The 17,499-nt window shown below is 35.3% G+C and overlaps 1 protein-coding gene across 2 annotated transcripts in view; it reads left to right on the top strand.

Moving 5' to 3' along the window:
* The window catches only part of LOC149790418 (kalirin-like), a 536,347-nt gene that overhangs the window by 128,181 nt on the left and 390,667 nt on the right, over nucleotides 1-17,499 (top strand). For both annotated transcript variants that reach the window (XM_089972467.1, XM_089972468.1), the window contains exon 16: nucleotides 2,629-2,798. In XM_089972467.1, coding sequence (XP_089828593.1) covers nucleotides 2,629-2,798 — 170 coding nt within the window. The remainder of the gene's footprint in view (nucleotides 1-2,628; nucleotides 2,799-17,499) is intronic.

Below are 17,499 nucleotides of genomic sequence, written 5' to 3' on the forward strand. Positions count from 1 at the left end.
ATGCAGTTTTTTAATTTTCTATTAATGAAAACTGAAAAGCATGCTAAATTACTTTTCTATTTATATTATGTATATAAATATATAGGTAGGTGCGTGGGTAGGTTTGTGTAGACTTTGCCAGCACATCATCACAATCTTTGTTATAGTAAAAAGTCACATGTCTATAATGATGCAGTGAAATTGTTCACTGATGTATGGATCTTTGTCACTCCTGAAGTATTAACCATGTAACTAATGTGCAGAGATACGCTTCATCTTGGAACGTTTTGGTTTTGTTCTCACAACTTTTGCAGCCAAGTAGAAAATAAATAACATTCAAACCAGGGGAAACTTGGGGAGCAAAGCAGTTAAAGCTATCATATTGCACAAGCTATACTTGTAAAATTTTAATAGATTTGTGAAAGCGTTACAACATAAAGATTTCCTGTACATGTACATTTTTTCCTTTAAATGCTTTATACACTATATATAGGATCCCATGAATTGACATTATTCAGCAGTACTTCCTTTTGGTTTCATATATTTTGTGTGGAAACTAATACATTTAGCTCTAAAATCCCAGTTGTGGAGGAAACCACAGTTTTATGACTTAATTTTGACTGAAACTTAACTTTACTTCTATATATATGACATTCCTGTGGCAAATGTCAGAAATTGTTGTAGTTATTATGAGTCATGGCAAACACTGATTGGACCTACTTGACCATACAGGACTTTTGTAAGCTCTGAATCAGTTGTGACTCAATTATGTATGGTTGAGCTCACAAATTTTAAATGCAGATGCTAAATCTGATGTACAGTCAGGGACACAGAATTTGTCTGGGATCATTTGGAAAGCCTCTATTAGAGGTCAAGCAAACATTGTTTTATCTGTCTTGAGGCTGAAATATCAAAACCATATAGAATTAGAAACCAGAATTTAGAAACCAAAATTTAACTCCACCCTTTGGAATATGAATTTCGTTATCATCGATAAGTTGTATATATGGGTCTTGCAAATATTGCAGAATTTTCTTTTCCCAAAATATTACCTTGGTTATTTAAAACAAAAAAAAATATTATTCTATCTTTGTATTATAAAAAGTCCTCAACCATTATGCTGGCTTATTACAGAGTTGATTTGATGAAATCTGAGTTTCTTATTATGGGCATATGTTCCTGTATACAGATTGTTCAGACGTTGAGGACAAGGTTATAGGTGGCATTGCTAAACTCCATGACATCATCTTGAACCAGTTGCCAGATAATGCCTTCAGTTTTACTGCAAATAGTTTTGTACTGTGGTCAAATTTTTGAGGAACATCAAAACCTCTTTAAAAAAACCCCAAAATTTTCATCATCCAAAATTTTCATTGTTTTGGATTCCTTGTCCAGACTGAAAACCTTTAAAGCTATAAATTTGTAAATTTGACTTCCTATTATTTTACCCATATCTTAACCGATTTGGCCCCGATCCCATCTGTAGGCGTGATGAGGCTGTACCCTACTTCCAAGCTCAGCAGCATCAAGGTCATTTAAGATACACCAACGTGGGTGGTATTAAACAAAAGCAGACAGATATAGCTCTAAAATGATACCAAATAATCTGGAAGTTCTAGTTGCACTACAAAATACAGAGAGAAAAACCTCATTTTTTGGACCCGTTTTTTTTTTCACCCAAAATTCGCTTGAGATCAGAATGCAGTTTTGGATCCAGATTTTAGACCTTTTGGCCTCAGACCTAAGGCATACTGGTCTTAACTGCACACAGACAGGTAAACCTTTGCAAAAACTAGGATAAGGTGGGCATTTGGAATAAACTGCGGTCTCAATATGAAAATGACGGGTCTATTAGGCAAAAAAAAAAAAAAAAAATTCAACTTTTACCCTTCTGCTCATGTGCAAGCAAAATAATCAATGTAAAATGATGTTTCTAATACAACTAGGCATTAGTCTCTTGGAAGATCTGTTGAAAGCCGATGTATTACGATGTATTCAGAAATAGCCCCACAAATGTCTTTCCTACACACATTTCAGGCAAAAATGACAAAAATGTTTGGGGCCAGATGAGTTAAAGAAACATGCATTTCCATAAATTTTCAAAGAGTATTCTTTAGTGTTGACTGCATAGTCACACTGTATTAAGGGTAATGAGGGCAAATAAAGTAGGCAGAGCTGCTTTTAGTAACCAGTTTTTGAATCAAACACACACACACACACACACACACACACACACACACACACACTGTTCATAATTACATTGAACCTGGAGTATTCTTGGGGATCATATGTCCAATCTAATGTATTTATTAGGACATGGTCCTACTTAAGAAGAGTTCAGCATATAATTGTATCTGCAGACTTTAAAGACTGGCCGGTTGCAAGCACTATTCTATTCTAAATTTTATCTCTGAACGTACAAGACATTATGCCAGGAACTAAAAGACAAAGTGAAATTCCTAAAAATTTTTTACTTGTTATATCTAAAATTGAGTGTTGAAATGAATGTTGGTCATGTTAGCCCATGATTTCCAAGTGTACACTAGGTTTGATGGAATTGCTATCAAACGTAAGTATGCTAGGTTTTCTTGATCAGTTTTCTAAATATCATTTACTTTTCTGCTGACAAATCTGTGCTGTTTCATTTAGCTGACCTGTTGGCTGGAAGAATTGCAACAGGAACTACAAAGCTCTGAAATTGCTGATTCGGTTGAAGGGGCACAACAGCTGTTGGAGCAGTTTAATCAGCAAAGGGAGACAACCATTGAGGCAGCAATGAATACTGTACAGGAAGGGGAGAATCTATTGGAGCAGCTGAGGTAGGGATGATTCCTGTATCTTCTGTTTAGTGTTCTTCATTTGTTTTTGTTTTTGAAACTCTTCCGTTGATAGACCAACAGAGTTTGTGGGATTGTCTGTTGTGTGTCATCCATCCGTCTGTTAGAACAAGTTTATTGTCGCTGCTTGTATAAATTATGTGTAGGATTGCCTTGAAACTTTGTGTACACATTCATCCCATGATCTTGTTGGTCCTAAATGAAAATGGTGTTGCTAAGACATCCAATAAAGCAGCCACAGTAGCCATTTTGAAGATCTTGTTATTTCTGCTCCTACTGCATGGATCATCATAGCGACTTGGGTTTTCAGTGAAAGACTTGGTCCTGAATGAAAATGGTACTGATCTGACATACAGTAGGGCCACCATGACAGCCATCTTGAAAATCTTCTTATTGTGTCTCCTAAAAATTACTTATCAACATGGTATATTCGCTAAAAGACTTTACATGGTGTCGAGTTGGTCCTGAATGAAAATGGTGCCAATCTGATGTCCAATATGGCTGCTCATGGCATCCCTCTTGAAAATCTTTTAATCACTGCCTGTCCTGAATACAGTGAAGAATATCAACAATGGTTTCAACACATAATAGTAAAAAGAAAGAAATGGTCTATTCTTCAATTCCTGGTGATTATTTTTGCCCACTAGAGCACTAGTCCCTTCAAGGTACTCTTGTTATAAATTAGTTTATTCATTTGTATTTAGAACATTAGAGAAATTATTGATACAGAAATATTTGCATCACTGTTTTTTTTTTTGGCACTTGAATGTCACACATTTTTGTCCTAAAGTTGTCTTTATCTTCAGAATACACAAAAAATTTGATTTAAAAAAAAAATTATAAGTTACTACATGTATTATACTTATGTTACAGATGAAAGTTGATTTTAAGTTAACTACATTAAAACATTTAATAGTGGACATCTACAAAAAAGAAAACCACTTGCAAACATCTATTAATTTATACCCCCCCCCCCTTATAAAATTTCACATGTATTTAACTTCACATAAATGACACTAGTCTGTAAAGGACAAAATTTTGAATATTGCCGTATGGATAGATTTCACTGTTCTGATGCATTCTCAGGAATATGTGAAATACTGTATATATTCACATATAAATTAATGTGAATATATTTCACCCTCCCCATCCCCACCCCCACCCCATTTAGGTATGCAACAATAGTAACTTTTGTATGACCCTTTTATAAGTCTGTGTAAATCTTGCCATGAAATATGCCATAAAAATAGGTGGCTGTATTAGTGCTATTTATGCAGATGCTCCAGAAATTTGTGATTGTAAGCTCACATTAGCATCATAAAATTATTTAAAAAAAAACTTTATATAAATGAAATATGGTATAAAAGAAGTACATTTATTTACATATTATTCTTTATTTCTCTGTGTTATAACTTGATTTGTTGTTAGACTTGTGTGTCTTTGAAGTTAAAACAATGATAGCTTTTGTTTCTTCACTTTTCCATATATTTTGATTGCCACATTAAAATTGAAGTCTTTTAGGCAAAGTCCTTTTGTAACAATTGTTCTAAAGTAATTCAGTACCCTTGGTGTCAGCCTTTCACAGTCTAAAAAAACAAAATGGAACATAACATTTATTAATGGATGTACAAAATGATACAAAACTTTCAACGTCATGACTTGTCTAAATAATGAGTAATGATATGGATGAAATTATTCAATTATTGTAAATGTCAAAGATACAATGTGGTTAGAAGTTCTTCTGTGGCAGTCATAAGGCTGGTAGAAAATAGATCTCTGATTCAGGTTAGTTTGTTTTTGTCATCGATTCTGGCAAATAAACAGGATGATGCATATTATTGCAGCAATTTCCTGATTTGAAAAAAACACCACCACTTAATTTTTGATGTAATGCGTTCCAGTTGCAAACTAGTTGGTTTTTTTGGGGTTGGAGAAATATTCAAAACATAAATGAGGGAACAATTCAGGACCTTTTGCATGTTTTTAAAACAGGTAAAAATGTAAGATAAAATTTCTTCCTTTTCCTACTTGGATAGACAGCAAAGACAAATAGAAATTAACAAGGCGGCACTCACTGAAGTCAAGGTTTACTGATCTAACTATTTTCTCTCACTCTAGAGTATGTGATGCAAATATAAGAATAAGTTTCGGATACAATGCAACTTTCATTCTTTGTCACATGTTCCGGAATTTATTAAAAATGTCAACAATCACAATAACAACTTCTGCTACTGCTGTAATAACAAAAATGATATAGTAATAGTTCCTGAATAATTGCACCCCCACCCCCTCCACCCCCACCCGATCTCACCAGTTATAGGTATGTTGATCTAAACAAAAATTTTGCAATATGGAAAAATTACCATCCAATCTAGCAATATACACCCAAGGATGGGACATTTCCCATCCAGTGTTGCTTTCTTTGGGAAAGTCATGCAATCTAAATTGCAATTACCTTTCTCAGATCTTCACAGCCAGGCCAACACAGGTCTTGCCAGGCACTGTGTAATTTCTGAGGGGTTCTTTTTGTTGTCCTTTCCTTTTTCTTTTTAGGTGGTATGTCCATTTTTTCACAGAAATTTGCTTGACTTGTAGTTTTAATATGTGTAATGTGTTTAGCTGGTGGTGGAAATGACAGAAATATACATGACACATTTTTGATGATCAATCATGAAACTGTGTCATTGCAAAGATTTATAGTATGTCTGGTTAAAGAAATTGTCCCCTATCTGTATCCCAGTACATATGGTAGGTATATATTTAAGAAGTTTGGGTTACAAACATTGGTCAGAAATTGTTGAGAGTGCAGTAAAGTTGAAGAAAGTGAAAATTGGCTTTTAATGGAGAGAGTTTCTGAAACAAATGAGACGAAATGGAAAGATTTGTCCAAAGAAAATGAGAACCAGCAGGAAAGATTTAGATATACTACCATCTTTCCTCGCATATAAGTCAAGTAAACAGCATAGACTCAGATCTGCCATTGCATGATGCATCAGTAGGTCTGGGTCCATGCTGTTAGTTATGAGTAAGCAGTACAACAGACAATATAGACTCTCATCGGCTGGTGCATCATGCGACTGCAGATCAGGGTCTTTGTTGTTTGCAGTTGAACATGACTGGTGTATACGGTATCCCAGGATTGTCCTCGTACTTGGATGTTGGTTGTAGAATACTGTTATGAGAATGGAAAATGGAAAATTTTTTCACCGAACTGAACACAGAATTGTATCACCCAAGGAATTGTTTCACTGAAGCCAAGCACACCTATTTCTGACCTTGAAAGGTCCAGACTTGCTAGGATGGTTAATCAGTAGCCTTGTTTCCCTGACTGCCATACTTCTGTCTTATAGTTTTTGATTTGTCTCAGAAATATTTAACAGTCCAGACACACCCAGTCCAATTGGTCAAAGCCATCTCAAGAATCCACAAGGCCACAGACACTGGATGATTTTTCAAGACGTGAGATATAATGGGAAAGGAGAAAGCAAAAATGCTGCCAAGTATTGAATTTAGAAGGAACTGCACTCAAGTTTAGCAACCATGTGACGAAGTCACATTACTTAAACGTTTGGAACAGGAAGTCAGACATTGGCTAGACGTACCTTGATTGCAATCTTTTACCAGATTGTTGAGGTTTGCCTGCAAGAAAAATCTCCAAATAATCCGGGCACAGCTTCAGGATTGTCAAAACCATCTAAAAAATGGATGGTTGGTAAACACGTTATACAGGAAAGGGGAGAACATGCCCACTGCCAAGCATCAAATCCAAAACCTTTGCATCCAAAACCACAAAATATACCATTATATGGAAAGGACTAGACCAGCAAATTGGTCAGTCGTTGGCCTTACATACCTTAATGGCTATAGATTTATAAAAAGATGTCAGTTTTGCTGACATCCTTATTTATAAGAGTCTTGACAGGGAAAGGAAAAGGAGCCAACATAAAGAAATGGATCTTGAATTGTCTTCAGAATAGGTGAAGACCAAGATGATTTTGTCGTACCTTTGTTTAAGGAAAGCAAGAAACAGCGACAAGTTTTCTGATGGTGGAGTCTCTTTATCAGTTGTTTGGTTAAAGTTTTGGTAAAAGGTTTTAAATTGTCTGCTTGACATGTAAGCTCTGATTGTAAATTTTTGCAATAGAAAATAAAGGTTGGAATGTTGTGCAATAATGAATACTGTTGTGTGTTTTATTTTACTTAAGCAGTTGTGGGGTAAAATGTTTGTTTTTTTAAATTGCTTTTATCCAGTCAAAATTAGTGATAGCACAGCATAGTACCTACCTTTTCTCCATCTATTTTTCCATCATTTCATGTCTTTCTTCAAATCCTCAACCATCAGATTCAGCGTTGAAATGTTAAGATTAATTGACCATCAGCACACATTTCATGCAAAGTAAAACTTTTGTATGGCTCTTGCAGCAGATATAGTTGGTAATTGTTCTTTTTTAGGTAGTCTGGTGAGACAATTGTCTTGTTTGTGAAGTCACAGTGAGACATTTGTTTTGTTTGTGAAGTCACAGTGAGACAATTGTCTTGTTTATGAAGTCACAGTGAGACAGTTGTCTTGTTTATGAAGTCACAGTGAGACAGTTGTCTTGTTTGTGAAGTCACAGTGAGACAGTTGTCTTGCTTGTGAAGTCATGGTGAGGCTTAATCATTTTAGCTATGAAGTCATTGTTACTCGAACAGATGTCAGATCTGACAGCAAACTGCATAGACCCAGATTTGCCATCACATACGTCTTACAGATCTGAGTCTGTGTAGCTTGTTATGACTAATCATATTGGTCTCCATATTTTTTAAACAGTGCATTACTAGCAAATTTGCCTCACCAGTTAACATTAATATTTTCTCTGGTCCTGTATTTTGTCTACAGGTTTTGAATTGATGAAAATATGGAGTATCAATGCCGGCAGCTGGCATCCTTAATAATTTGACTAATTATTTTTAGTTAACCATTTCAGACTATACAGTACATACTCATTGTGTTAATAGCCCTCTATTGTTAGTTTTTTTATGTCATCATGTTTAATTTTTTATTACCTCTTCTTTATTTTACTTGGTACAAAATCATGCTAACATTGTTATATGGTATACCTTGGTAGTATTGGATGAGTGCCTGACTTAAACACATGTTCTGAACCATCGCTATGAGCCGCAGCAGCAAAAATGGTATATGCCATGAAAAATGAACTGAATGTATTTTTGGGCAATATAATCATAAGGTAGTAATTAGCAAAATTTCGAGTTTTTAATTTCTTTATATAGTCCTTGTAAAAACTGATTAAATGCACTTTTTCCATATTGGCTAATGCTTGGTAGAAGGTTCTAACAAACTTTGTGGGCTTTGTGGGCTCTCAGGGTTAATGGCTTTTGTTGGTTTCATAAGAACTTTATAAGGCATTATATGCAGTCAGCTCGGCAGCTTTCAAACTAGACACAACACAATTATTGTGGGTTTTATTTATTTATTTAAGATTAGTTTTTACTTTCTGTATAAAGTTTTTGGAACTTTAGGCAATATTTTGGACAGTAAATGTTTGGTTAAAGTTTATTTAAGCACAAAGCAATGTTTATATAAGGAAACTTTCCTTGAATTTCTCGCTTCCAAATTGTTTAATTTTATTCATTTATAACATATATTTATAAGCAAAGTATAGATTGTTATATCATTTGTTAAAAGAATTCACCTTTATGAACCAAGTGATTGTTCTCCTCGCAGACCAATACTTTCATTTATTTATGTATTAATTTTCTGTATTTATGCATTTTTATTATGCTACATGCATACCTGAGAATTTTCATTACACAGCAAATAGATAATACTTTTCTTACATTATAGGTCGAAATATGTTCATAGGGAAGTAGAATGTCTGAGTCATGGTGAGCATTATCCTCACCAGTTTGACATTCTCAACCCATTTTAATCGTTACTCAATCTATAAACACAATTCTAACATTGTCATAAGAAGCTCAGATAACGAAGTCATTGTGGTCATTATCCTCACCAACTTGGCATTCTAAATTCAACTTAGTACCTGACTAATCTAGCACCCTAAAAGCATGATTTATTTTTTTTAAATAATAATTTACTAGTTTTCCAAGTCATTACGAGTGTTGTCCTTGCTTACTTGATACACGGCTTTATGCCGTTTATATCAATTCAGTTCAAATAAGTATTATGCTGTAGTTGAAGTGTAAAGTCGAGCAAGTTTCTCTTTTCAGATTTTACACTTAGCAAATTTACAATCAAGTAATATTGTTGGCTTCTGTAGTGGACCACTCTGGTGGCCTAGTGGTTAGAGCATCTGCCTCAGATGTGGAAGGTTGCATGTTCGAACCCTGCAGTCATACCAAAGACTTATAGAAATGTTAATAACATCTGCCTCACAAGGTGCATTCGCATTAAGAGGCTAATGTTAGGACTGGTTGGTCTGGTGTCAGGATAATGTGACTGGGTGGGACACCATGTTACATGTCTGTGGCATGATGACACAGTGCTAGACATCACTAAAATCTGCCACACTACAGACATCATAGCAAATATGACTTAAAAATTGTTAAAGCTACGTTAAAAATCCAAATCACACACACACACACATGCACACACACTCTTCTGTAGTGAACTAGATTGTAAATGAATGAAAACATTGTAAATCTTGTATAATTTCCATCCATCAAAAGAGGTATTCATATAATGAATTAATAACATGGTGCTGATATATACCCTACCTTTTGTCCTATAAAGACCTGTACCTCAAGCCAATGATGATATTCTGGCTTTATATAAAAGCAAGAACCTTTCATTGTTAAGGACTGCACCTTTATTTATGTGTTTTCTTATTAAGGAATCATGTGTTATCGTTGAGTTTCCTCAATTTGCCACTCCGTTGGCAAGAAGCATACTGGTACTCATCCCTGGTGTCATACTTCATTATAGTCTTATCTGGACCCAGCTCGGCTGATGCAGTATACAGGATATGAAAGGAATAAATTTCTTTGCAGTTATGGCAGATTTGGTGTTGAACTTTTTCAGGTCAGCTAAAGGAGTTACACATGATCTCCTGGATCATATATGAGATGCTGTGTTTATGGAACCATTGTTATTTAGTCCTCCCCCCCACAACCACCACTTGCAGCAAGGCATCTTGATTTCATCCTCACAGTCTGTTTGTCTTTATTTTGTATTTTATCCATCCCAGTCTCCGATGAAACTTATTAGCATGACTTGGCAGAGATAGATGATATTCGATAGAATTGTGTGTGTGTGTGTGTGTGTGTGTGTGTGTGTGTGTGTGTATATATATATATATATATATATATATATATATACACACACACACACACACACACACACTATAGTGTATTTGACCTGATTCCATGATTTTTGAATCTTTGTCAGTTTTTATAAAAAAAATAACTTATTTTTATTTTTACTACGTATATCAAGCCTTCTTGATTCAGTTATGAAACAGCATTTGACCTAGACAAATGAACTTTGTTAGGTGTGTTTTCATCCATATATTCTGAGCAGATTAGATGCCACTGCAATTGTTTAGTTATAAATTTTCATTAGCTTTCCTGACTGTTGGTCTTGGATTTTTCAGTCCAAACTATCTTGCACAATTAGGGAAAAGTGCTAAATCTATACAAAGGAGGGTTGGTTTTATGGGCTTATAAGATTACCTGATAAGATTTTTTTGCTGTTAGATGATGTTTGCAAATTTATGAAGTTTGAAGACTTTTTGTTTTTATTACATTTTTGCATTGTTGTTGTATGTTTTACAAAACACAAATTTAGTATTTTTACAATACATATTTCAAATTTTGCTGCTTTTTGTGTGTGTGGGTATGTTAAGATTTTCTCTCTTGTACGTTTGACCTTCTTATCTGTTAGTATATGTATCAGCCAGTTAACAAGCTACAATACAAAATACACATGTTATAGATGGTGAGATATGGCTGGTTATCTTGAAGAAATTAGAAGCCAGTAAAATTTGAACAGGCCCTGTGCCAAATTTTAACACCAGTATATGATTTTCTTTCACTTGGCAATCTTTATCCAGTAGTTAAAATTTAAGGTAATTTCTCTTGGCCAAATCTTTTAAGGTAATTTCTCTTGGCCAAATCCAATTTTCTCACAGGAGAAAATGTGGTGTCTAGACTTTTGCACATTTTATCGGGATTTAACATGCTTGTATTGTGTATGGTGTATTGTATATGCCAAGATTGTGAACACCTCTGAATTGTTTGCTTTGAGAAAATTGAAACCTTTGTGTTTACTAGCTATTGCAGTTGTTTTCCCACTTAACAGTTTATCAAAATTGATTTATGATTGGTGTGACAGAAAGTGGTTTGAAGGAAAGTTGTTTCAAAGAAGGGAGACAACCAATATACTTGGGACAAGGTTATGGAAAATTTTAATTGAAATAAAATACATTCAGATAACCCTTAGATTTGAAGATGATGCTACTTTTGTATGCCCCCATTGCTTGCACCAAGACAGCATGTGAATTTAGCACATGTCTGCTGATCCGATTCCAGCTAATTTCATGGCATCCTGGGGGCATAAAAAATAGGTAGCCAGTCCATCCTGGGGCATAAAATAGGTAGCCAGTCTATCTGCAGACCAATTAGATTTGTACATCATATACTGAGTACAAGTATGATATTAAAAGCAATATTAGAAACCAAGTTGCACATAAACAACAGGATTTGTTCTAATGACCACTGGCAAATCTGTTGTTGTTGCTGTTGTTGTGGGGTTTAATGCCATTTTTCAGCACACGATGGGCTATATATGGCAGCCAGTATTAATGGTGGAGGATGAGCCCGGGAAAACCCCAGAAAAAACCACCGACCTACGAGAAGCTACTGGCAAGCTTTCTCACATACCCACATTAGTTAAGTCTGAGACTTGAACCCACGCAGACAGAGCTGAGATTGGGCAAATCTGTGTGAGATGAGAAGATAAATAACTCACTCATTCAGTCATTCAATAAATGCTTGAAACTCCTGTTAAAAACTAATTTACACTATGATATATTTAATGACACGTGCTACTTTTGATTCCCAAAGGGATGTCTAAAGGCATTTGGATTCCCCCCCCCCCAAGCCAGCAGAGGCTAATAACCAAACATGGACAATGGAAATAGAACTTTTCAAAAGGAATATGACACTGTCAAATGAAAACGATGTTTAGAAAATAGTTGGATTACAGAATTTGTGTGGAATATAGAAACAGGATGCAGACTGGGACAATGCTGTTAATTGTTCAGCTGCACCCTGCTGATGTAGATGCATTTTATTCAGTTCCAGGAAGCCACTGCTGGAATTCATCTTTCTGCAAACTTGATTTCTTGGGCAGCTGCACTTTGGATGCCAGAGCCTCATCTTTGGAGGCTGGGTCTGGTTCTGATAATGTCATTTGTAACATATCAGTTGATGTGGATTCTGTTTCTCATTCTTTGTTTCAGGATGGTCATCAGTGATTCTGATGCCCATCCTCTAGAAGAGTTATGTTTGGATATGGATCAACTGGACAGTAAGCATCATCGTCCTGGTCAGTAAATAGATCCATGTTTATCAGAATTCAGCAAATTCAATAAATTTGACTATGTGATGCGAACCTTATTTGTGTTTATCGTTATATTCTGTATTTCGTTATCTAAGTCATCATGCCAGAGGCTTATATTCATGACTTTGGAACAACTGAACAAATGAATCAACCCATATTGTTCCCTCTGATGAGTTACAATAGTAATGAAACTGTTCAGAGACAGGGGATGACTAGGACACCCCAGCAGATGGGAGGGTTCGCCTCCACAACCAAACAGTCATTTATCTTCCCTGATACTCAGGACTAGTTGTATTTATCATGGAGTCATTGACTACATTTTGCCTTCTTGTATGAAAAAATGTAGGACCAATTAGTTATGGACAGGACAAGTAACATTTTTAGGTTACAGGTCTTGTGGGTTTATTTGGCGTTTCACAAAGAACTTCTTGTAATGGTTCTGAATGAAAATGGTGCCGTTTTGACATCCTGTATGGTCACCATAACACCCATCTTGAAAATATTGTTATTGCTACTCCTAATTGGCCAATCAATGACATGTTTTTTTTTCCCCCAGAAAACTACTTATGGAGTCGAGTTGGTTCTAAAGGAAATTGATGCTGATCTGACATACCATCCACTATCCCTGAATGGATAGTCATGTCAAAATGGGGTTTTCACAAGAGTACTTGTTATGATATCTAGCTGGTTCTAATGAAAAGGGTGCCAATCTTGGAGGAGTGCCATCAAAATTTACACACATGCATGCATCCCAATGTCTAGTTGGATACTAAATGAAAAGTCCTGCCAGCTTGATGATATTGTTATTGGCATTTTTCCAAAATGGATGGCCATATCAACATGGGATTTTCACTGAAGGACTACTTGTGATGTCTGTTTGGTCCTAAATGAAAAGGGTGATGCTTGGTCACTGCACTTGCCACAACAGTAGCCATTTTAAAATCTTGTCACTAGACATTTTAAAATCTTATCACTAGACTGAATGAATGATCATATCAGAATGCAGAATGGTGTTTATTTCAAAGATATGATGTCTGGTTGATCGTAAATGAAAATGGTGCTGATCTGTCTTCCAATATGGCCACCGCAATGGCCATCTTGACAATCTTTTTATGGCTGTTTCTCCAGACTTGCCAACCCTTATGATTTTGGCATGATTTTCACGACGTGAGATAGCGATTCATGGATTCATGCCGCATGCTAAAAAAATAATGAATTCCCAAATTCTCAGATGGCTTAATTCATGAATAAAATAAATTTTATCCTGTTAAGTGCAAGTAAGCAGTGGTCACTCTTACCCATAATGGTCCATGTATTGCTAGTTAAGATGCTAGTAGAATTATCTTCAGTTGTTGGTTTGCCCTGTAGCAAGCATTGTAAAGTGTATAATCTAAATTTAGAAATTGTACAAATACCCATGAAGAAAACCGTGGCCAAACTTAAAATTTTTTTTTTTTTTTAAATGGCACATTTACATACTCATAGCAACTGTATTTTTTTAAAGACAAACACCAAATGACAGCTTTTTCGAGTGTAGGAATTTCTGAGATATTGTAAGATTAGCATTTATCGTAATTTACTCGAGTTCATATTTTTCTGCGCATGCGCCAACACCACTAATCATTAATCGTTCGACATTTCATCTAAAGGATTAATACCATTTCGTAATCAAGCTATACAGCATTAAAATGTTTTCACCTCCACTGAAAAACATATGTATTCCACAAAAGTTAAATATAGTTTGAACTGCACCAAAAATTGGCCTTGCATTCAGCCATCAAACATCGATGTACATAATGCTTTTTGTACAGTAGTATTCCGTGAATTTTAGAATTGGGAATGTGCACAGAGGCTTATATCATTGCTTACAATGTACCTGTTATACATGTACTATATAATAATATTATTATATAGTACTTGTATGACAGTTGAATTGTAAGCAGCAATATCCCCTGTTGGCATGTGGCAGAACCATGTGAAAAGTACACAGCTTCCAAAAAGCACATAGATATGGAAAAAATGAAGAGCACCCAGCTCTGAAGTACTTTAAGCCACCTACTTAAGCCCTGCAAGCTACCAATGCTGAAGCATTGTTTGTGAGTTTCTTGTTGAACATAACCTGCCTTTCTCAGTTGAAGATCAGCAACAGTGACAGTGAAAGAGTATTTCCTATTATGAGGAAAAATAAAGCAAACTTTGGCACCTCCTTAGGTGCTGAAAATTTGCATGAATTTTGGTCACCAAGATTAAAGAGCAGGCAAGAAGCTTGAACTGTTTTAAAACAAATCTACCATAGTTCAGTTGAGGAAGTCTGCCACAGCTACATGTCATGACAAATAGTGTGAAGTTTGTGTATATCAGTAAATTTGTATGCAAATAAATTTGTACATATGAAATCAGTGTAAATAATATGTTTTAGTTTTTCTCTCTCAGGATTTCAATATAATGCACTAATTGTGTTCAAAATTCACTAATTTTTATCCTTCTTTTCACAAATTGTAAGTCTGGTCCTGAGGGTTGACAGCTCCACTTCTCTAGATGGCTGCTGATGGCACCAAAAGATTTCTTATGATGTCTGGCTGGTCTAAAATGGAAATGGTGCCAATCTGATATCCAGTATGGCCACTGTGACAGCCATCTTGAAGATTTTGTTATTGTTACTTCCCCAAAATGGAAAGTCATATAAATATTGAGTCGCCACCAGACAGATTCTTATGGTGTCTTGTTAGTTCTGGATGGAAATGGTGCCAATCTAACATCAATTACAGCTAGTTTGAGAATCTTGTAATTGTTGAAAAATATCAGAGATAGGATCAGCAGTCAAAAGGGAGAAAAAATTGGATTTTCAATTCCTGGAAATTCACTTCAGCAAGTAGAGCAACTTTCCTTGTGAGGGACTCAGTTAATTCTTTGTTCTTTGATTTTTTATTTCGCTGATATTGGGGCATATGTTGATCTTCACTGTTCAGTTTAGTAGAGAGAGTACTTAAGTTTGACATCATCAATAGTCAGGACAAAGCTTCAGTATCCATTATTGGTTACAGTTATTAAAGATAAGAAGTCAAATTACTGCAAGCAGTTCAGGTGTGGCACAACTTTTACCATTATCTGCTGAGGCAAGATTTGTTTGGGTTGTCCACACTTAATGAGTCTGAGTTCACTTCTTTTCTGCCCATCATTCTTTTGTGGGTTTTTTTGTTTTGTGTGTGTGTGTGAGGGGAGTTGAAGATGGTAATTACAGTATTTTTTGTATAATAAGATCTGGAACATGCCTGTTATAGCACTCCCTCACTGTAAAATCTCTAATTTATAACACATTTCCTGGTTTAAGGCAGGTACAGTCATGGGTCACACTTTGTAACACAAAATTTTTATGTATTATATACCTCATGATAAGGTTGTCATTGTATAAGGCATGTACTCCATGACATCATTATAATGAGGGAGTACTGTCTGTAGTTTGATAAGTATGGCTTTGGCTTTTAATTGGAAAAAATTCTCTGAAATAAAAATTTCCCAGAATGGTATAATGGAGAAGAAATATTCATTAGGATATATTTTGCCTTAAACAATTTTTTTATACTGTTTTTAGAAATAGAATATACATTTAGGCAGAACCAAAGTTATTTAAGTAGGGTAGAATGATTGGCTTGTTATCAGGCATGTGCTTTTTTATTTTTATTTTGAGTAATATGTTAAAATATGAATGTATATACATCTATATACAAGTGCAAGGTTTAATTTATGTGTTATGTTTTTAACTGTACTTATTATGAACACGTTATTGGGAACATCAGGTTAGGGAAATGGGAGCTAAGTATTGTTTAAAAGATGCTTTTGCCAACTGATGCCTCATGGGTATTGAACCAGCACCATGTGTATTACAAGTCTAGAACTCTATCAACTAAGCTACTAGGGTGGTGTTACTTTGACCCTAAAGTTGTATAAAATCTTCAATTTTTTAGTCACTTTTATAATCATGGTAATATACTGATGAGAACAAGCACTTTTTCATTTTTTTATTGCAAGGATTGATACAATTTCAGTTTATTGTGAAGATTCAGTTATTTTTTTACATGTACAGTAATTTTTTTATTTTTTTTTTTATTTTGGGTTGTGCCATTGACCTAGATTTTTGGGTGCAATTTTCTATGTTAATTTTAACAATAGGTTTTACTGTTCATGTTAAACACCTAGTACAATAAGATTCTAAGTCCAAGGATAGAAACTACAGTATTTTTTATATTGTCATTGAAACATGACAGGAACTAAACAATATCCTGTAATGCTCTTCAATTTATCACTTAAATATCTTAAAAATATTATTGAAAGCTTTCTAGTTAAAACAAAATCTGGGCATTTCAACAGACTATAGGCAAGACGATTTTAGAAAAGCCTGTTGTACCAACATGCATATTGTAATAGACAACTAATGGAGGCAGGAGCTATGGTTGCTAACTTATTAGAATGCAGCACTTATGATAGAAAGGGTATGGGTTTGAATCCTACCATCAGATTAGCCCTGGTTAGGCTACAGTGGTGTATCCTTGAGGAAGGCACTTTGGTCCAGTTGCCTCAGTGATCGGGTGTAGGTTCAAATCCTACCATCAGATCAGAACCTGGTCAGGCTACTGTGATACGTCCTTTGGAAAGGCACTTTGGTCCAGTTGCCTCAGTGAAAAGGTGCAGGTTAGAATCCTACCATTAGATTAGTCCGGGTTGGGCTACAGTGGTGTGTCCTTGGGCAAAGCACTACTCCATTTTCCCTACTGTAAGGGTGCAGGTTAGAATCTAACCATTAGATTAGCCCAGGTTGGGCTACAGTGGTGTGTCCTTGGGCAAAGCACTCTTTTCCATTTATCATGCTGTAAGGGTGCAGGTTATAATCTTACCATTAAAGTAGCCCAGGTTAAGCAAGGCGCTTGCCTCAGTACTATGTAATTTACTTGTTCTGCTGTGCCACAAAATTCCAAAACCTCACCAATTTTCTCTTTTCTTTTTTTTCTGGAAGATAAAATATTTTTGTTTACTCCAGATAGTTTCTTCATTGTGTCGATTAGCAAAGAAGACTCAAAAGCTTGGAGAAGTTTGTGCATATATTGT

Source organism: Sinohyriopsis cumingii, chromosome 10 (genome assembly GCF_028554795.1).
Source record: "Sinohyriopsis cumingii isolate HCF-2022 chromosome 10, ASM2855479v2, whole genome shotgun sequence".
NCBI lineage: Eukaryota > Metazoa > Mollusca > Bivalvia > Unionida > Unionidae > Sinohyriopsis > Sinohyriopsis cumingii.